We start from the raw sequence: 22,900 nt of genomic DNA, 5'->3' as shown, positions 1-22,900 counted from the left end.
TCCATTCCTTTCTTATCTTTACCAGTGAACGTGTATTGTAAAGGTGGTCGTATACGAGTGGAGTGTCATTTGGGAATCACATGCACGCCTGATAGGCATAGACGAAGATGATTAGTCAGTGATCACTAACAATCTAGTAGTAGTCAAACGTTCTGACACATCGAAAAGAGACCCATTGCTTACGGTCACGTCAAACGGCCAGCCTGAGCCGGATAAATGGTTCCGCAAGCGTGGTAGACACGACCAGCCACAAAATCAGGAACTACGATGTTATTGGGGAATATCATGTCCTGACTAGGAGCGATCCAGTCGTGAATCCCAACTCTTTAATTCCAATACTCCACCATTTGTAATATGTATCTGTTGTTATATTTCGAATTATAAATGAGAAGCATGTCTATTATTTCAATGTTGGCAATCTTATTTGCATAAAATGAAAAATGTATGATGAGTATGGATGATTGATGTTATGTGTAATTTTTAAAACTGTTTAGTTGCTCATCCCTGGCTATATGTACCAGTTGATCGTATTTTATCTTGTAAAACCTTGCATGTATTAAAATGTTCAGTATGCTTTATTCGATCATGCTTAGGAAGGGTTATTAGTAGGAATTGGCTGTGGACTTACTGGGTAACCATTGTTACTCACCCTTTCCTTCCTATTTTTTTTAGTTTCAGCACTTGCAGCTATCGAGACAGGTGTAGAGTCAGTAATTGAGGAGTATCTGGTCGGTCAGATCGACGATCAGAGTTCATTGCCTGGTGAGCACTAGGGCTACATCCGTTAGAATTGTCAGTTTCATCCAGGATGTATGTAGTTTTTGGATTGAGAGTTTAGGCCTATGTTAGAGTGAGAGTATTTTGTAAGCCTGTATATGATTAAATCTTCCGCACTCTGATCTACTTACATGTTAGATGTAATTTAGTCTTCCGCTGTTCATTTCCTGTATTTACAGCTTTATATACAAGTTGTATTATAAATTGGTTTATCAGGTTTGAGTTCCGTGAAACGTTAACATAAACAGAGGAGACCATGCCGAAATTTCGAGGTGCCACCTAGTACCTTGAGGTTTGGCATTGGAATTTGTGTTAGTGTTTGGCGGGGCGCCACAAGCATGGTGCTACAAACTTCTTTGGGATCTCATTATACAAGATCTCAATAGTGAATGATGATTTTTTAATTTCCCTAACAGCTTGTGCAGCCATCAAGCCGATATCCGTGCTCTTTACTACCTCATTTTCTTTCCAAATCATATCTCTAACCTCCTCTCGCGTCAAACCCATCGTAGGCTCAACTTGAATTGTTGTGGCAGTCGTGGTTTCAATGTTTTCCCTCCTACTTGGGTCTCGCGATTGAAAATCGCTTTCTGCATTTGAATCGTGATCATTTTCGTCAGGAGGTGGGAGATCTTGCCTTTCAATCTGCTGGTTTCCATATACTAACTCAACGTTCGGTTATGTTCAGCTAAGTCATCCATGTTTTTCTACATCTCCACTTGTTGCATTCTCATATCTTCAACCTGATTCAAGAGAATAGCCTCTATGGTAGGCGCAACTGGCGGATGAGTATTTCCCTTGGTAGATTTGGTGGTTATCGCCATTATTTCGATTGAAATCAATTTGCTGTAGTGATTCTCACGGATGGTGTCAAATTTGTAGAGGCGAAATCGAGTTTTACTTTAATCAACTCTGTTTTACTGATCCGAAGTAGTTCTTAAGTCCCTTTTGTAAGCACCGATGTGGTACTTGCCAATAATCCTCTGACGCCCAAGTTAGAATTGCAGAGATAACAATATTAAAGAAAAACAATTTCGGCCTTTATTCTCTTGGCCAAAAAGATCATTTTTATTTCATTAATTCCTCTATTTATAGATTCTTCCTTCAAATCAGGATTTCCCCTTTAATCGGGATGCAATTATGGTGAATCCCATGATTGCAAGGATCCTAAATGGAATTTGAATATCTGAGGTTGAGTCCAAGGTTCTTGGGAGATTTCTTCCGAGATCTCCAGACTTGATATACGTAATCCAAAATTGTGCAGATATTTGAATTAGGCCTACCCTGCTAAGCAGGCCAGGTCTCCCCTTATGTTGTCTTACCCTATTAATCAGATTAGACGCTATTACCTCGATTTACCTTATTGCTTGGTAGGGTTGGATTTACTGACTTACTCCAAGTACCACTTACTCGATTATGACACGTGTACGATCACATATAACATACCTTCTTGAGCAATAGAGCATAGTAACAAAAGGTAAAACTCGAATTTGCCTCTACAAAGACTATATTTACATATGGATCCTTATGCCCTAGGATTAGGGATAGGCATAATCAAACCAGCAAAGTAGGCTCGGGCCTAATACTACACTTCAGACATGGCAGGGGTTTACACCTTAGGGTTAGGATCAGGATGGACATGGCCCGAGTCCGCCCGTTTACACTTTACAGTCATACTGGCTCACATTCAAAAACTCTCTCAGTAGTACCCTACGAGTCCGTTCCGATTCGACAGAGTCAAAAATGACTCGGACGAGTTTTAAAACTTTTGGTAGGCATGGAATTAATGGATACAAACAATACCAGCAACAAGAAAGAAAAACAGCGGTAATGGCGTTTTCGGTTTTTGATTTGGGAGCGATCAGAAGGGAATTCGAGAAATCAGGAATAAACACCAACTTCATCCCCATCATATGGAAGTAAAACCCCCTTTTCTCTCTCTAGAACCCTAAAAAATCTTGAATGATTTATTTATTTATTTATGTATTTTGTTTGTGTGGTAATTGTCAATGGAGCAGACATGTTCTTCAAAACCCTAATGATGATGATTTGGATAAAGTGCCGTCCTTGCCTTCATCTGCGTACACTCTGCTTAAATCAAAATTCAGATCGACAACTTCAATCCTCCACTCGGTTGTTGAATCCATCGACAACGTCACCACCAAGCTTCTTATAAAGTTGCAGGTACTCTATCGACCATTGTTGTTGTTGTTGTTGTTAGAATTTTATCAAGTAATTCTTGAAATTAACCTCAACCTCTTCTTTAGTGATTCATAAAAGTGAAACTCAAAACTGGTATCAATCAATCAATCATTCTAGGGTAGGGTTTGTAATTTATTGAAAACGGTTAAAAAACTTTGCATCATTCGCTGGGGGATTTCTTGGTGATATATAGATTAATGCGCAATAACAGGTCCTCTGGAACCAATTAATCATTCAAGGGTTTGAATTTTTTTATTTTTATTTTTAAATGGTTAAACACATTTGCTTTGGTATTTCTTGGTGATATATATTAATCCACACTAGCAGTTTGTCCGTTAACTAGATATTTGTATCACCGCATTTGATTTAAAGTTCCCTGGTTGGCATTAGTGGATGAATCTGTATACTAATGCTCATATCTGTTGCGAGCTCAATTTCTTTATCACTTCTACAATCTAGCCCAGCATTTTTTTTAAATGTTTTCTTATGAGAGCTATATATGGAGAATAGGAAGTTACATTTTGGTTTTTTACTACTTTGAATGATTTTATTTGCTGTCATTGTTATTGTTATTATTGCCAGAATGGAGCTTTTGTGGAGGCTGTGATTATGAGATACGATACACGTTTGGGAAGATATGCTGGAAAAACCCGTCCTGGAGGTCCAAGGGCAACCCTTTGCATATCATCCCAGGTATCATATTTTCTTCCCTATAATATAGAAATATGCAACTCTTTACTTGAGCGAACTCTCCTAGATTTGAATATCAGGTCTTATTGATCTTCTTTCACCGACGATGAAAAATGAAGGTCGATAAAACTCACAAACAATGTACGTGTGCAGTGAATGCATGAGATGACATGATATTCCAAAGTCCAAATTTGTGGACCATAAAGATTGAAGTTCAAATTTGCGAACTAAAATCAAATGGATTCAGATTTAAGGGATACCTTCAAAGAAATCCAACTTTATGGAAAATTTTTAAATAAGTCCAACTTTATGAAAAAACTCTAAACATGTCTTTAACTCTATAAAAAAAACTTCATAAGGGTCCAACTTTATGAAAAAGATCAAATAAGTCCAACTCTATGAACAATTTTAAAGGAATCAAACTTTATGGAGAAGATTTTGAATACGTTCCAACTTTGTTGGGAAAGATTTTGAATGCATCCAACGTGATGGAAAATTTTCAAATAATTCCAATTTTGGTAAAGATTCAAGGAAATCCAACTTTATGGAAAATTCAAATGGATCCGACTTTTTGAAAATATTTGAAATTTTTTCAAATGAATCCAACTTCAAAGAGGTCCAACTTTATGAATTTTTTTTTGATTAAGTCCAACTTTATGGAAATGAGTCCATCTTTATGGAAAACGTTAAGGAAATCCAACTTTATGGTGAAATTTTAAAATGAATCCAACTTTTTGGAAATTTTTGGAAGAAGTCCAATTTTGTGGAAAGTTTAAATAAATCCAACTTTATGGAACAAGTTCAAACAATTCCTACTTTATGGAAAAGATTTCGAATGACTCAACTTTATGGAAAATTTTCCAAAGGTTCCAACTTCAAGGGAAATAATAAAATGAGTAATGATTTTTGACTCCCCCAAGTGGCATACTCAAAATACTCTCCTGATGTGGCATGCGCTAGAACCATAGATCTTTTTGCCTCGGGATACACAACTGCACATATTTATGTGGATGTGTATCCTGAGGCAAAACTCTATGATTCTAGCACATGCCACATTAGGAGAGTATTTTGAGTATGCCATGTGGGGGGAGTTAGATTATCACGACTAAATGAATCCCACTTTATGGAAAAATTTCTATAGGATCCAATTTTATGGAAAAGATTTAAAATGAATCCAACTTTGTGGAAAAATTTCAAGAGTCTCCAACTTCATGGAAAATATTTAAAATGATTCTATGGAAAATTATAAATTTATGGAGAAATTTTCCAATGAGTTCAATTTTATGGAAAATATTGAGATAAACCCACCTTTATGGGAAATTTTAAAAGAGTCCAACTCTATGGAGAAAATTTCAAAAGAGTCCAATTTTACGGAAGAGATTGAAATGAACCCAACTTTATGGAAAAATCTTAGAATGGTCCAACTTTATGGAGAAGATCAAATTTTATAAAGGAAATTTCAAATGAGCCCAATTTTATGGAAGAGATTCAAACTCCCAACTTTATGGAAAATTCAGATGGATCCAACTTTATGGAAAAATTCAAAAGAAACTAACTTTATGGAAGAGATTTTATTAGAGCCTCCTTTGGGGGGTCTGAGTTGTCGAGGCTTCTTTTGATAAACTTGATCATGATATATCTGGGCTCGTGATGATGACCAATCTGCACTAGATCAAGATTTCTTGCCACAACACTCATGTTAGATTTTTGTTGACATTTAGATACCTTGGAATGGTAAAGATGTACCAATGGGTAGGATTTTTGAAATTGATTGTATGGACTTTTCCTCAAAAAGTGACCCTATTTAGGTGGAGCTCGGATTGGAGATTGTGGACTTTCAAATTGGTGGTGTGCATCAAAACATGATGATAGACGTTACACCATAGAGTCGACCGACACACTAAATCAAATGGTAATAGCCTTTTGAACTTCAAGATTTCGAGGATTAGCTTATACACAATATTGAGCTAATCAATCTTTTCCTTCTTTTTTTTCCTTTTGAAATGCTCAAGATGGAATCAAGATTTTGACTAACATTTGAATTCAAATTTTCCCTTTTGATGAATGGAATCGGTATGCCCTTTCCCTCTTGGATCATTTAGTCAAGTGGTCGTACTTTTGGGATAATTTTGTTGACTCTTGAGTTTTTGTCAGTTTGGGCTCCAACATTGTACTGATGTGAATTTTCTGTGGGCTAGTAAACATTGAAGGAATCAAACCTTTTGCCTTAATGTTTAGATTGCCTTTTCAGGTTTTTGATATAGGAAGATTTTTCTTTTGATTTTGTCCTAATTTTTGCCTAAATCGCCCTTTTGGGTTTTTGACCTAGCTTTTGCTTAGACCATCTTTTTCAGGGTTTCAGCCTAACGAGCTTCGAATTTTTTTTTTGCTTATGCCCTAACGTTTGCTTAAGCTTCTCTCTCGAGTTTTCAACTTATAATGTGCTTTTCTTTTCTTTACTGGGCATAAGAGATCTTAGTCAACAATGATTTGGAATCTTTTTACCTTGACTTGGTCAAGTGACGCTCTAGGAGTTGTTGGTGTGCCTAGAATATGGTTTAGAAAGAAATGGGATGAAGGTTCAAATTCTTAAAATGCCTCTAGTTTGACATTTATTCTATAGACTGGATAATATCTTGAAATGATTTCTTAAAATGGTTCCTTGATTCAAAGAAACATGGGATAAAACTTCTCATTCCCAAAATGCCCTTAGTTTGACATGTTCTAAACCCTTTCTTCGCCATATGCGGCTTTCTTGAACATTGTTGGAAGTGAACTTATGGCGGATCTGGGTTTCATGAGGGATTTCAATAATTGGGAGTTTTAGGAACTCGTAGACTTAACTAACCATCTTTATCATGCTCATTGGGAGGTCTCAAAAGAGACAAGAGGGAATGGACTTGCACTAAAGGTAATTGCTTTTCGCTTTAGATCTCTCGCCTCAGCCTTACTTGTCCCTCCTCTTGACCTTGACCATTTCCTATCCGCATTCATTTGGGGTTCTAAAGTTCCATCGAAATCCCGTTTCTTTATTTGGTTAGCCTACCACGACAGCTTATCCACAATTAATCATCTAATTAGAAGAGGCTTCTTGTTACCGAACTTTTTTTTTTTGTTTCTCTGTGCAAATCAAATGGGGATATATGGACCATATTTTGCTATGGTCATTGTGCTATTTTCTCATCCTTATGGTACCATTTCTTTTCTCAGTTTGAGGTTTTTTGGTTGGTCCCAAGTTCGGTATTGTCGCTCTTTCAAAGTTTGGATCTTTCCTTGTTCTCTGGAAGGAAGAAAGTCCTGTGGATATTTTTACCATTTGCAGTGTGCTGGGGGCTGTGGCTGGAGAGGGATAGGAGAGTTTTCCAACGAGCAAGATCCTCAAGCCAGGAGTTTAACATTAAATGTTTTTGGGTTGCTATTTTTTTTTATGTAAAGTTTTTCCAGAGTTTAAGGGTGTATTTTTTTGTGGATTTTATATTCAGATGGGATTCGTTGTGTGCGAAGTAGGTGTTCTTTTCTTTTTCTTTTCTTTAAGGTTGGGCATCTTGACTGCCTGTTGTATTTTTTTCTTGGTTACAATAAAATTATAATTATAAAAATACGGTAGGCTCTTATTTCTTCTCTTCTTTTTGTTACAGGTGGGTTGCAAAATGGGTTGCAAGTTCTGTGCAACTGGGAGCATGGGATTTAAAAACAATCTATCATCAGGAGAAATTGTTGAACAATTGGTCCATGCCTCTCGCTTATGTCCCATACGAAATGTTGTTTTCATGGTATTGTTTTAAGCTCTTCAACTTGTTTGCTGCATTAGTTCTTCTCTGAGAATTTTTTTTCTTTGTGCCAATCATAAAATCGTTACAGACCTTGACTGTGGTAGTGACAGTCTTACGATGTCCTATTAGTTTAGAAACCTTTTTTTTTCGGCCTTTTCACCATTCTGTTTCAAGAGTATTTCAGAACTATTCTTGGTCCTAAAAGAAATTCTAATAAGAGAATGTTAGATTCTCTCTAATCTGAAGCCTGTTGTCATCTCTTGTTTTTTGTAACTCTTTGGCAGGGTAAAATTATACCAAATATTTGGGGATTTTCTGAATGAATCCTATTTATATATAGAAATAGTGAAAATTTTAATGTTTTGACTACCATCCTGATATTTAATTTTTGGAATTAAATTAAAGTATTGTTTTGGTCGTTTGGGAACCTTGGATGTTACGGAAATTCAGAATAATGGGATTCTTCTGATAGTTTGCTTCTTTAAAATTTGTTTGCAAACACTGAAAATGGAAGATGTGTTCCATTTTAATTATTAGTAAGCAAATCCCCAAACAACTGTTATTTTTGTGCTTAACAACTTCCAGTGGCTGATTCATTCCATTCTTCTTTGTCTGGACTTAAATGTTTCTTTTTTATTTCTTCTCATTAGTTATGTTAGTAGATAAAGCCAGATGCTTGATATGCCTATAGGTTATATAGCATACAACATTTCTCTTAATAATTTTTAGGGCAAATAATAATTACTGGTTTTATAAAGTTGTGAATGGATTGCATTGTTGTTCTGTGTGCAGGGAATGGGGGAGCCATTGAATAACTATGCTTGCGTAGTGGAAGCTGTCTCCGTCATGACGGGATTTCCATTTCAGATTTCACCAAAGAAAATTACTGTATCAACTGTAGGTACTACGAAATATGAACGTACATAATACCTTAACTTCTTTCAATTGTTATAAGTACTTAATTTAGCTTTTATTTTAATTTTGTTGGTGTTCTTTTCTTTGGCAACTAGATATTCCATATAAAGTAGCTGTAAACCTTATTCTCAGCCATTCACGGGCAAAAGTTTGCTCCTTTTGTTTGATAGGTTAATGAAAATTTGATTAAGAAGGGAGGTTGAGATGACCAACCCGATGAGAATAGAAAAAGACAGGCTACCAGGCTCACCACCTATTCCCTCCCCCCCACCCCCCCCCCCCCCCCCCCCCACACACACACACACACACACACACACAAAAAAACAAAAACAAAATAAGAAAGAAATAAAATAAAATAAAAAAATAAGAAAAAAACTCTAAAGACTTGCACCTAAAAAAATAAAAACGACTAAACGAGAAAGATCTTGAAAAGAGAGCTCCTTGTCCTCAAAGATGTGCAAAGATGTGCCTGTTCCTCTCCTTCCAAACACCCAAACATATGGCATAAGGCATTAGACTCCTAAGACTGCGTTTATAAGCTGAAAACAACCCCCAGTCCAACCAAGAGTTGAAAACGGTCTCATCTATGTTGGAAAACAACCCCTCAAACCAAAAAGACTATTAAAATGAGCTCTCTTTCCGCGTCACAAAGTTATTAATAAAAAATTTGACATTGTGACAGTGCCCAAATATGTTAAGGATATTGTCACGATACAACATACATGTATTAGACTCACTAAAAATTGAAGTATCCTTCATGGGTGTGGCATCCAATTGGAAATCTTTATGTACCGTAGAGGGGTCTGGAGTTTATAGCTTTGGCAATAGAGAAAGGAAAGCGGTGTTCTATTCACTACAAGTTGCATCCAATGGGAAAATAGAAAACATTTGTGGAGGAAAACATTGCTCTCTAGTGGAACCAAGGTGGTGGATTTGAAATCGAATAGCAGAGGTTTGTTCTTACACCTTACAGATATTGTCAATTAGGCAAAATAGAATGATTGTCTCTCAAAGGGCTGAAACAAATTTGGTTAGCTGTCTTTGGTGAGGGATCTATTGGTTGTAGCAACCCTTGAGAAAATAGGGATGAACAGGAGATTCCTGGTTTGACTACCTTGGACCAAGTCATCTATTGGGGGGGGGGATGTGTAGCTGACTGATATGGTGACAAGGATCAGATCTTCTTCCCCAAATTCCACCTTAAGGGAACTTGAATTTTGTAACTTTGTGATAGTTTGTGAGAGTCCTGGGAAATGTTGAACCAAGTCCTACTTTGTTCCAGCCTTGTCTGTAACAGGAGGATCAGATCTTCTCAACCAAATTCTACCTTAAGCGAATTTGAATTTTGTAACTTTGTGATATTATGCAAGATTCCTGGGAAATGTTCAACCAAGTCCTACTTTGTTCTGGCCTTGTCTGTAATCATGGGTTCCCCTCACCTTGTTTCTCTATCATCTTTTATTTTACCATAAGGTGGTGTTAGACTATCTAAGATTCAACTTGGTTCATTGTAGTAATACAATGATGGTGGCTTGATGTTAATGAGCATCTTTCGAGATGAGAAATCGGTCTGTGAGGGGTATTGGTTCATGGCCTTCCTTTTCATCTTTGAATTTCCTTTATGTTTGGCTTATTGGAGACCTTGTTGGTGATTTTGTTGCTATGGATGGAATTACTGTGAATCCCTTCAGTTTATGTTTTGGATGCAGAAGATTTACAGGTCCTTTGGATTCTTGTGACAATCTTCATTTTAGATAGAAGAAGAGTTTGCTCGGCTCTTGTGCTTGAATTGCAATGTACCCATCCTTGAGGTGAAGATAGGAGAGGAGTGAACACTCTTTATACCAAGTCAGATAGATGGATCAGAATGTAACTTAAAGATGTATCGTGGGAACAACTTGGTTGAACGGGATTTGGGGAGACATGCTAAGTGGTAAGACCTTGTGGAGGTTGTTCCCAAGGTCTTAGGTTCAAACCTCCTTATGCAAACTGCTAACCCCACCAAGCAAAAAAAAGGTAATTTGGAACATTTTGTCACGTCGATGGGTGGCAAAGTTGAATACTTCATGGTAGGTTGGTCCATAGTGGACCCCTGTAACATCAGAAATTTGCGGTCCAAAATTGGTAGTAGGAAAGATTGGTAATGGAAAGGTGGATAATGGGTCGAAGGATGATGAAGGAAATTTAAAGATATAAACAAAGCCTATTGATGATTGCATATAATGATGGACGATTTTCTTAATTTATGGTCATAATTTTATATTAATTTGATTATTTAAGGATTAGTTGGCTGATTTTATGATTGTAGGTTTGGAAGGTTCAAAGTGGAAGAAACAAGTTAAAGATGGGCTTTTGGGTGAAGAAATAATTTTAGAAAGGATAAGGGCCAAAGAAAGAAGAAAGATTTGATTTAATCAGAAAATCTAAAATTGAGATTCGTACCGATTAGGTTTTTCATAAAAGTAAAGAATTTATCAATTATTATTGTTAACCAATTTTACGGCTTAATTTACTACAAGGAATTCCAAGCATCTGATGTAATTGGAATACACATCAGATCAAATAATTTTATAATCAAATTATTAGATCTAAAATCTAATTAGACAATAAAATAATAAATTCAAGAAGATTAAAACATTAATTTATCAATAAAAAATCTAAATACAATCTATGGCTTCCCTTCTCACCTTAACAAAGTTTTTAGCCGATCATCTTAAAATTTAACATTTGTTTTATTGGCTAAAACAAATAACAAAATCAAAAAGAAAGTTGGGAGGATGTGAGTACAACTCGATATCTTCTTCACTTTGAGGTCTTCTTTGATCCTTCACTTTTCTGTTTGATTTCTTTGATAGATCTAGGAAAAAATGAAGAGATTTGGGAGAAATAGGTGAAAAAAGAATATTTGGGTTATGGTTACGGAAGATGAATATTAACTATAAGAGATTTTGAGTATAATAATGGGTTGCAGATTATGGTTTTTGGAGAAGAGGAAATTAAATAGAGATTGTAGATTAGAGGAGAGATCCAAGATTTGGAGAGAAAATATGGGATGTATGGAATAGATTGAGGGTAGAGAAAAATATGAAAGGATAAAGGAGAGAGACAACTTGGAGTGAAGCTAAAAAGAGAAATTGGTTGGATTTTGATTTGGTACATTCAAATTAGGGAGAGAATCTCTTTTTATATTTTTCCTTCTTTCTTTGTCCTTTGTCCTACAAAATTATTTCTTCATCCCTTTGACCTTTTAATGTACCCAAAAGTCCATCTTTAGCTTGTTTCTTCCACTTTGAACCTTCTAAACTTACAACCATAAAATTAGCCAATTAATCCTTAAATAATCAAATTAATATAAAATTTTGATCATAAATTAAGGAAATCGTTCACCATTCTATGTAAGCATCACTTATGAAGGAATTGGATTGGGAGTTATGGTTTGCACCAATTGCACTTTGGAGAAGGGTTGTTTGATGCAAGACTATAAAACTAAGATGTTGGTTTTGAGATTACGATGGAATTGGCAAGGATAATGAATATCATAAACTACTAGATTCTACCACAACAAATAAGAGAACTCTAATAAATAACTAACAAATAACTTTGAACAATGTGTTAGTCCCTGTAGGGTGAATTTAAAATATTAAATTGAGGAACTTATGGAAGATAGAACTTCTAACTAACCTAAGGTATTAATCTAATAATATTTGGGAAGCTATGGAAAAATCAGGTTCCTAAGATTAAGTCTAGGGTTGGAATAATGTTAGATTAATAAAAACAATTGGATTTAGTATGAGTTTAAAGGAGATTCGATGAAAGTATTCTTATAGGTTGTGGCTAGTCTGGAGTTACTGTAAATTATTGGACAACAAGTAGGGATGATTTAGGGGAGGATTAGTAAAGATTCGGTTAAGAATTAGGGATTGGCTTGGGCTGAACAACAGTGTGGTTTGATTTGGGAGAGGATTTGGTAGTTTTGGTTGGGGGTGGGGACTCTAAAGGAAACAATTGGTAGGGGCTGATTCAGTATTTAGAAACAGAAAAATTCAAAGAAACCTATGCAAAATGAAGAAAAAAGAAAGAACTAAGAATTGTACTTGTAAACATAGTCACCAAGTCGGGGTTCGGGCATAATTCGCCAAGGGAAAAAACCCTTTTAAAATAGATTGCTCAGCAAAAAAAAAAAAAAATGATAATCACATTTTGTGTGTTTAAATCACGATTAAGTCGTAACTTTCGTTTAAATCGCGACTTTTTCAAAACATCGTGATTTAATCGCCAATCTTTAAAATCGTGATTTAAACACAATTTTTTTAAAAAGTCGACGACTTTGGTGACTATGCCTGTAAACCAAGAAGTAATTGGAGGAGTTTGATGTACCTTATTCACCAAGTTGAATGCCTCAACATTCAAGCAAGAAACTAGAACTGTAAATTTTATTCAAAGGCTTCTATAAAATAGCATAAAGATGTCTTTGAATCCTAAAGAGCAAAATACTTAAGCTACCATTAACCTAAAAGAAAAAAAATTAAAAATCTAATTTTCGTAACTTTATCTCCCTTAAATTTCAATCTATATAATATAAACTTAATAAAAAGACATACTAAGGTTAGCAAACTACCCCCAAACATCTATGTTAAGAAGACCATGGGCTAATAAAACTTAAAAAGCATGATGTTTGTCCCTTTGGAAATGCTTTGTGGCACACTTTTGTTTGAAACACCGCCCCCTCCACCCCAAGTGTATGGGTCTAACAAGAGTTAAGATATTCACGGGGTTGGTGGGGCCAAGAGAGCCAAAACTAGTTTTGGTGTATGTTATTTGTAGATGATGTAGTTTTAGTTGATGAGAATAGATAGGAGATCAACAAACTAGAATTATGGATAGAAGTTTTAGAGTCCAAGGGTTTTATGATAAGTAGAACCAAATCCCTTAACGATCAAATGGTCGGACTTTGTGATACCGGACTGACTACAATAGACTGTTATTGTGTGCAATCAGCACGTAGCTGCAACTTGTCAAGGAGATATTTAAGAATTAGACTGTTAGATCATTTTTCTTTAAAACGATATTTCTGGAAATGTATTGTTACATCCACATCTCAAAATCTAGCAATCTGATTAACACTTTGCCAATTTTTAATTATTCCTCCAAGAGTCCCGATCCTTACATAAAAATTTGAACTCATCCCAGACCTGTTAAGAAAGATTTTGAGCCTAATTTCTTGTTAACAATAGTGGTAGCATATTGAATTTTACCTACTTGCTTCTTCTTCTTGTTAATGAAAATTAATTTTTAAATCAAATATTTTTGAGAGGTGAAGTCATGTAACAATCTTTGGAGGGGAAATGGTGCCTAATACCTTCCGTTTTCCTTAATCAGTCCCCCTTACCGGAAGTGTTGATTTACAGATTAGATTAGAGTCAAATATTGAATGAAAAGTGCAAAGGACTTTTGTTTTTTAAGGGAATTTTTTTGGCCATCTACAATTGAAGAAGTTATGGTGGCAACTCGAACTCACATATCACAGATTGGGTTCTCATGGGGCCCAAATCGAGAATCCGATCGCTACAATGATTGTAAGACCAACTATTCTTTATGAAACTGAATATTGTGTTGTTAAGAAGTATCATGTTAATAAATTAAGCATAGTAGATATGTGGATATTAAGATGGATGATTGGAAAAATGCATTTGGAAAAACTAAGATAAAATTAGGGTAAAACTCATTTGGAAAAATGTTGGAGTGGATCCAGTATGCGATAAACTAAGATATAGGTGGTTGAGATGGTTTGGGCATGTTCCATGAAGGTTTATTGCAACCCCAATTAGAAAAAATAATGAAGTTGAATATCCTAAAAGAGTAAGATGAATACCCTCAAGAGCATGGGTGGAAACAGTTAAAGCAAAACAAAATGGGGTACCGGGGGGGATCCAAAACGGATTACTTGCTCCATTAATACAAAAAAAAACTTCATGTCCTTCCCCAAAAATGCCTTACAACGTACTCTTTTGACCCTTCCGCCACCACCACCAACAAAGCCTTATCCCAAAGATTTAGAGTTGGCTCAACCAATCTCGATATGTTTTAGCATAAATTGATTATTAATATGAATGAATCACCTGGCACTGGGTCAACAACTATTGGTGAGCCTGGTTCAGATTCAAATGTCTTTACCTTTGTTTCTTAAGCCTCAGCCCATGATGCCTATGCTAATTGTGCTACTAGATTAGGTCACATTCCGTTCCTTCAGGCTCCATGCGTGTATCTGTCATTACTGGTGTTGCTTGCTCAAATGATGGGTCAACATAAACTGTGAGTGAATCTAATTAGGGGTATTTGGATATTTCTCATATGTACTAGGGGGTAACGGTTTCCAAATTGAATGATTTTGCTTTTTTCCCTGTATTTCTCGAACTCCTCGATTCCATACGTTTTTTCCCTTTTTTTTTTTTTTTTTTTAAGGTTTAATTTTAAGATTGTTATAATCTCTTTCTTTCCCTTTGGGTCTGTTTGGCAGGCCAGCCATGTCGCATAGTCCTTATCTTTCTTAGCCTCCGTTCTCCACACTGTAACAACGGGACTTGCCTTAGCGAAGGTTTGCATTATACACGTTGGCTCCTCTATCTCCTTGGGCTCGGTTTCTACTCTTGGGATTTTTTTAAAAGAATTTATTTTCCCTTTTGAAAGTTTATGCTTTGGATTGCATTTTCCCACTTTTCCTTTGTTTTGTTGCTTTCTTTCTTAAGTGTTATGATTAGGAAGTCTATCAGTTAAAATCTCTCTTCTTTCTCCTTATGTTGTTTTTCAAAGTTTTATCCCTCCGGTTGTATCTCCACAAGTACAACAGGTTGGGAAATGCACGTTTGTGAGACCTTAGTCGGGATGCATAGGGGAGTCAACCTACGAGCACGGAAGAGCGTGGGTACCGCTGACTGTGGTAAGATTCTTAGCCCTGTTGATGACTCCATCTAAAATATATTAGGGATGTCCGTTTCCGGCTAGTCTCAATGTTCCCTTCGGATGGACCTGCACTCGTGCACATGCCTTTAACACACCAATGCACAAGCTTTGCTCTGCCCCCCGGACGGCTCTTCTAGGGAAGGACATGAACTTTTTTGTATTAGTGGGCATTAACAAAAATTCACTTTTGGATACATCTTATACTTTTGTCAATCTTGTTCTCTTAAAAAATTCTAGTGGGTTCGTCGTCCAAAAAAGCCATAAGGCATTTTCTGGGGAGGGACATCAAGATTTTGCTATTAATGGATATCAAATTTATACTTTGAGGACTTTTGGCTTTTTGGTGGTCCCAAAAGAGAGTATAAGATGTCATTTTCAAGGGAACAAACATCAAGCTTTTGGTAATAAAGGACGCAACAAGAAATTTCTATTGGAGACATTTTGGCCTTTTGTTGGACCGAAAGAGTAACATAGAGCCTTTGTAGGGGGACGAACATCTAGATTTTGGTTATCTTGAACACAACGTTTCTGATTTGTTTAAAAGAATGCACCACAAGGAAATTTTCTGGATGATGAAAATCAAGCTTTTGGTATTAACACAGATATGACAAAAATCTATGTTTTTAGAGATGTTTTGGCATCTTGGGGGATCCAAAAGGGTGTAGTTGCTCAAGGAGTTTTTAGGAGGATGAGCATAAAGCTTTTGGTATTAATGGATACAACAACTTTTTTAATTCTAACTCTTGGAGATGTTTTGGCTTCTTGATGGGTCCCAACGAGTGTGCCGCAAGGCATTTTCAGGGAAAGAACATTATGCTTTTGGTGTTAGTGGACACAACAAAAAAGATCTCTCCTTAGAAATGTTGTGACTTATGTCAAATACAACTCACTGTCTGATCATCCAAACATTTATACATTGCATATTTTTGTCATTTAAAAATTAATAATATTGTGGGGCCACAGAGAGAATCTATAACAAAGTTGAACAAGTTAAGTACGACGTAAGTTTTTTGAAATTCGAGGGAGAATATTTAAATAATAGTTAGGCTAGGGTTCTGCCAAGTAAGACTTGGTAATAAATGAACAAATAGAGCTCTCATGTTCTTGTGGTTGAAGTTATCTAGAGGTTATAAAGAACTTTTCTTTGGGGATTTTGTATTCTAACGAGATTTTGTTGCAAGTCTGACATAGTTGGTTTTTGTTTTCTTGCAATATCGTGGTAGGGCTCCTTAACCACCAAGTTTCGTATTTGCATTTAGATTTTTTTTTTTGTACCCTTAATGGAAACTAGAAATGAGTAGAAAATTTACAAATTTCTTAGTTATTGTGCAACAATGACTTGGACGTGTTTGTCAATGCTAGACACATGGGGCCTTAGAGAGACTTGAAATGTAGACACCCATAGACTATTGTTATCTAAATAATTAGTTATATTTAAATTAAAAGGATTTTTAATATAAAATCAAGGGTTTTGTCAAGGTGTGTCCTAAGGGCACACATTAAAGTGCAATAAATACACTTTGGGAATAAGCATGTGAGGGTATTTTGGTAAAAAAAATATTTTATTAAGGGCATTTTCGGTACAAATTTCAATTTCCATAGTGTATTTATTGCACTTTAACAAATGCCCTTAGAGCATATGTTAACAAGACCTTAAAATCAACAGGAAGATATATGCAAAGTAGAAGAAACATTTTTGATGTTCCATGGACCTGTCCAATAACTAAGACAATATTGAACGGAAACCCGAATGGATTTTTTGTGTTGGTGGTAGAAGTGTTGGGCTGATTCTTTAGAAGGGCCGAGAATATAGGAGAGTTATATGTTGTTGTAGGAATAGAGAAGGTGTCGTTCCTTAAGTTTGCCAATGACCTTAGTTTTTTTGGACCCTTCTGACAACCAAGTGAGGTACTTGAGGGGTGTGTTGTGTTGTTTTAAGGCAGTGTCGGGATTTTAAGGATCAACTTTAGAAAAAGCAAATTGTTCGGGATTGGGAGTTTCTAGATTGGCTACGATGTTTGGGTGCCAAAAAGAGTCCTTACCGACTGCTTATCTAGGTTTGCTACTAGGTGTGGGTATAGATGCAAATCCATTTGAGATTCATTGCTGGAACGGATGGAAAAAAGATTGAGTTCTTGGAAAGCAAGATATTTTATTCAAAAGCTACCAGCTCACTCTGATCAATAGTACTTTGGCAAGCATCCCAATCTATCACCTTTCTTTGTTTACCATTCCTAGGAGCGTGGAAAAACGTTTGGATAAACTGGTTAGGGACTTATTGTGGAATGATAAAAACGGGGTCAAGATGATACATTTAGTGAATTGGAAGGTGATTTATGAGCCTAAGGAGAATGGGGATCTAGGAATTAGGGGTTTTAGAGTGTCAAAATAGGGCGTTGCTAGGGAAGTGGCACTAGGGATTTCGGTTGGAAACTTCTTTGTTGTGGATAAAGGTAATTAAGGCCAAGTATGGGGAGAAGAGGAAAGTGAGGATTTGAGATCTCCGTATGGGTGTAGTCTGTGGAAAGGAATTTTGAAAGTAGGGGAGGAGTTCAAAAAATGGATTAGGTTCAAGGTGGGAAAAGGAGACAATTTGAGATTCTGCGAGGACTAGTGGTGTGATGCTTTAGCATTGTACTATCAATTCCCTCGGGTTTATGATCTTTCCTCATAAAAAGGGGTTGTCGTGCAGTGCTTTCTTGAACCTTGAGAGACTTGAACTTATGTGGGATATGGATTTCAGGAGGGACTTCAATGATTGGGAAATTCAAGATTTGCCAGACTTGATGACTCATCTTGATAAGGCCAATTGGACATTGACGGACGACGACAAAAGGGAATGGACTCACACTAGAAGCAATGTTTTCACTGTTAATTCTTTTGCTTTGGGTTTGCACATTCTCACCATTCTTTCGATCATTTTCCTACCTAACTCATTTGGGATTCAAAGGTTCCTTCCAAGGCGCATTATGTTTGCTTGGCTAGCCGTGCTTCACAAGTTACCTACTCTTGATCTTTTAATTCGTAGGTTTTTTGTGAGTCCAAACTTTTGCTTCCTTTGTAAATCTAACGAACAATCAGTGGACCACATATGCAAATTATCTTCTCTAGTTTGGTCAAAGTTCTTTGGTCTTTTCAAGATCCTTGGGTGGTTCCTAGCTGGCTACCTTCTCTTTTTCAGAATTGGGTCCTTACTCTATTCGAGGGGAAAAAGAAATATTCTATGGGGATTCCTTCCTTTCGCTACTAGAGGATTATGGGTAGAGAGAAACAAGAGGATCTTCAAAGGCTTGGAAACCACCCTTTAGGAGCTCATTTTAAATATCTTAGGTCTTTTGTTCTTTTGGTGTACATTGTGGCCAGACCTCAAGGGCGTTCTTTGAGGATTTTGTTTTTAGATGTGACATGTTGTGTGATAATTAGGGCTTGTTTGTTGTTGGTTGGTCATCTTGCCTGCCTTTGTTTTCTCTCTTTGCTCCTTTTCTTCTCGTAATAAAATTATACTTATAAATAATAAATAATAATAAAAAAACAGGATTCTTTCAGCCATCCTCAGATTTTTGTTATAAGGCTTGAACAATGATGATTGAGCTGTCCATTAACATATTAATTTACATAGATTAAGAAGAGTGAAGATTTTCAAACAACTATATTTGTCTTTTTGATAAAGCAATGAAACACGTGGTATTATAAAATTGGTTTAATTGATGGCCTTGTTATACTTCTCAGTTTGTGTCGATACCTATTGACCTTGCAAAAAATCTAAAAATACCTTGTCCTTGTACATAAAATATGCAAATAATTGATGTCAGGGTTTTGTATTTTGCTGATTTTGTAAAACGTATGTCTGTGATCTCAACCATAAACTGGAATAATTGAAGCTATGAAATATATAGAAACATGTGTGTTTGGAATCTGAGAAGGAAATATCTTAAATCTTTATCAACTAATGTATTCATGTTATTCTTGAAAAAACAAGTTGAAAGAACTTATTAGACAGTGTTTGGTAACTCTTTTAAGAAGTACTTGGTGACTTTTGACCAAGAAAAAGTAGAGAATTCTTTCAAGTGCATTTGGTTGGTACTACATAAGAAAGCACTTCTAGAAACCTTACTAGTTTCCTGTTTTTTTGTTTTGATACATGGGTATACAGACTTAGTCCGACTATGCCCATGGACCAAATGATATTAGTTTAGGAGTTGTTCTGCATTCTCTGATGCCTGGCTATGGTGATCATCATCATCATCGAAGCTTTATTCCACAGAACATATACTGCTCAAAGTGATTGTTATACATGAATTCCAGGATTTATAATGCATATACTCAATTAGGTTACACCTGAAATACAAGTGTAGTGATTGCTTTGAATCTCGTAGGTTGGGATCATTCATGCTATCAAGAAACTCCAAGATGATCTACCAAATGTAAACTTAGCAGTGTCTCTGCATGCACCAGTTCAAGATATCCGTTGCCAAATAATGCCAGCAGCACGGGCTTTTCCTCTTGAAAAACTAATGGATACTCTCCACATCTATCAAAACAAATGGTAAAAAACCTGACTTTGACTTCTTCAACTCTACTTATCTGATATCTTCACAATCTTGATCTTTTGATTATCAGTCAACAGAAAATTTTTATCGAATACATCATGCTTGACGGGGTGAATGATGAAGAACAACATGCCCACCAACTTGCCAAATTGCTAGAGATGCTTCAAGTGGTAAGTTCTATATTTTGATTTAAAGAAATATGGAAAGTTTTCAAGTCTGTTCATGTTATAATTGACCATTTGTATCTAGGGTATTTTAGAAACACCTCACTGTAAAATTGGTGATGTTAGGTTTATCCCCTTGCAAAATGCAAGGTTAGGCTTACCCCAACCGCAAGTCAATGATGATTTAACTGTGAAATTTTGATTTTTTGTTGTTTTTCTTTTCAAAATGCCCTTTAATACTTAAATTACTTGGTCAAATTTTAGAAAATATCAAAATTTCACTGTTAAATCATCAAGAAAAAACAACGTTGATCTACGGCCAAGGGGAGTAAACCTAATCTTGCATTTTACGAGGGGGTAAACCTAATATCACCAATTTTACAAGGCGGTGTTTCTAAAATACCCTTGTATCTATCCTCATAAAATAAAAATCACTACAACTTGTAAGACTGATTGATTGGGGACTCGCATGAATCTAAACAAATTTTGAATCAAACAAACAAAGAGATGATTCAAAAACTAGCTGAATGAAAACTAGATAAATAGTGAAGATATTAGAACTTCCCATTTAAGAACATTCCTTTTGAAATTATCTCCTATTGGGGGAGAGAGAAATTCAGTCTTTTCTGATTTCCAATCTTGTGATGGAAGCAGGTTGTAAATCTCATACCTTTCAATCCAATTGGTAGTTTGAGTAATTTCAGAACCAGTAATGATGAGAAGGTTATAAGGTTCCAGAAGATTCTTAGAGGTGGCTATAATATCCGGACCACGATTCGTATGCAAATGGGTCAGGATATAAGTGGTGCATGCGGTCAGCTGGTGGTGAACCTTCCAGTTAATAAGGGAACAGATCTCTTAACTGATATCGAAGATCTTCGTGTCTGATGGATACTGCCTGCCAAATCCATCCTTTATTTTGCTTGATATTTAGTTAGTTTCATGGCAAATTGGTGACTAACATGGAACATTATGTTAAGATTCAAATGTGATTTTGTGTGGGGAAAGACTTCAAACATTCAAAAATTGAAGTCAAAATTTTGTGCTCTCTCTCTCTCAGTAGTGGCATTCTAGATTACAAGTTTTCGAAATAAAAGCATTAAAAGGTTATTGGATAGTTTAAATAATTTAATTAGTTTTGTATATAATTGTGGATTGTGAAAAAAGAAAAGAAAAGAAAAGAAAATTAGTTGAGAATATTATATAATAAATTTACTTACCCATGAAGTAAAGATCAGGAAGAGCTTTCTATAGTGAGCCCTGCTACATGACTTCCTATAACTCTGTTTACACAACAATTTGAAGGTAGTGTTGTAGAAATTCAGTTTAGCATATTGTTAAATTTTTATGACGGATTTTTGTAACGTGTGCCTTAAAAGTACAATAAATACGCCTCGGGATTAAGCATCGAGGGTATTTTGGTATTAAAAGATTTTTTAAAGGTATTTTTCGGTTCAAAATCCAATTTTCAAATCGTATTTATTGCACTTTAATGTGTGCGCTAAGGGCACTCGTTAACAAGATCCTTGTAAGACAAACCAGCTTTGGGTTGGTTACTTACATATATGTAGCGGGTTGTATATACAACGTTGGAATTAATTTTTTAAATCTCGATCGTCCATTTTCAAAGACTTTCTTGAAGAGCACTTGTCGAAAGGTGGGCTCCCCAAATCCCATGACTTCAAAAACCAAGAAAGTTGGATGTAGCCATTCTAGGTCCCTAAATTCAGGTTGATCAGTTTTTAAAATTATAAAAATATCTTTTTACTATATAATCTTCACTACCACCCTTTATTAATATTTTAATTTATAAATAAATCCCCATGAGCTGTGCAACTAGGGGGGTGTAACTTGGTCCAATTCAAACTGAAAAGCAAACCAAATCAATAGTTTTGGACTGGTTTGACTCAATTTGAAACATGTTGCAGTTCGTTTGTGGGTTGAGAAATTGGAGAATCGATAAATTTGGTTCGGTATATAATAGAATCAAACTCTTATTGATTTACTACTTTCTAATAGTTAGAACATACATTAATGATTGCTTTTTATGGATAGATCAATGAATTTTTTTTTTCTGGATAGATTAATGACTTGCATTTTAAAATTTCATGTTCATTATTTATTTATTTTTTCATTAAAAATAAACTGCTTCCTAAGATGTTTATAAGATATTGACAACCCAACCCATAGAATTGAATCTCCCATAAAACTGAATCAAACCAAATTGACCTTAGTTCGATTTGGGTTGGTTCGATTCCATTCCATTTTGGTTCTTATTTAGTAGAACTGATCTATGTTGGTTAGATTCCGATTTGACCCTAAATCGAACCAATTTGCAACCCTAATACACAAGTATGGAGTAAAAATATAAGGCCCAAGTATGGAGTTCCTAGATTCGATAATTATAATTTCCAAGACAAAGAGATAAAAACACAAAAATTTTAAATATCATTTAGGACCACAAACATCATCCCAAAAATGGCCAAACCGTTATCTAACTCATCTAATGTATGCCTCCCCCTCTATCAAGGAAACATTAAACAAAAGATGGAAGTTAACCAATGCTACCGTTGAACCTCCTAGAGATAACAAAAAGATTGTAATCAAACACAACACATCAAGATCAACACCAGCACTTCGCTACCCATTGGATTTGGATCTACTTGTCCTCACTATTATAATTATAATTATAATTATAACTAGAAGTGGCTCCACACTAAAATTTGAGTGGCCACAAATACACCCAGTTTTATATTTAAATCTAGAGTAAATTACACTTTTACACCCCTGTGGTTCGGCATAATTCAATGCAGAACCCCTAATATTTTGACAATTGCACTTAACTCTCCTCTCATAAACATTGTTAAAA

The 22,900-nt window shown here is 35.7% G+C and overlaps 1 protein-coding gene across 1 annotated transcript; it reads left to right on the top strand.

The window, feature by feature from the left end:
- Positions 1–2,538: 2,538 nt before the first annotated feature.
- On the top strand, positions 2,539–21,079 carry LOC147404407 (Radical SAM superfamily protein). Its single transcript, XM_086440346.1, has 8 exons — positions 2,539–2,696; positions 2,796–2,961; positions 3,562–3,672; positions 7,308–7,442; positions 8,235–8,339; positions 19,694–19,863; positions 19,938–20,037; positions 20,686–21,079. The coding sequence occupies exons 1-8, from the start codon at positions 2,608–2,610 to the stop codon at positions 20,917–20,919; spliced, it is 1,110 nt and encodes a 369-aa protein (XP_086296472.1). The 5' UTR covers positions 2,539–2,607; the 3' UTR covers positions 20,920–21,079.
- Positions 21,080–22,900: the final 1,821 nt, after the last annotated feature.

This window comes from Akebia trifoliata, chromosome 4 (genome assembly GCF_017979445.1).
Source record: "Akebia trifoliata isolate Shusen 1 chromosome 4, ASM1797944v1, whole genome shotgun sequence".
NCBI lineage: Eukaryota > Viridiplantae > Streptophyta > Magnoliopsida > Ranunculales > Lardizabalaceae > Akebia > Akebia trifoliata.
Note: the sequence above shows the minus strand (reverse complement) of the source record. Positions and strands in the feature narration are given on the sequence as shown.

Coding starts and splice junctions, on each gene's coding strand:
- LOC147404407 (XM_086440346.1), top strand. CDS start 2,608: ATGGCGTTTTCGGTTTTTGATTTGGGAGCGATCAGAAGGGAATTCGAG. Junction 2,697..2,795: donor TTCATCCCCATCATATGGAA/GTAAAACCCCCT, acceptor TCAATGGAGCAG/ACATGTTCTTCAAAACCCTA. Junction 8,340..19,693: donor AGAAAATTACTGTATCAACT/GTAGGTACTACG, acceptor TGAATCTCGTAG/GTTGGGATCATTCATGCTAT.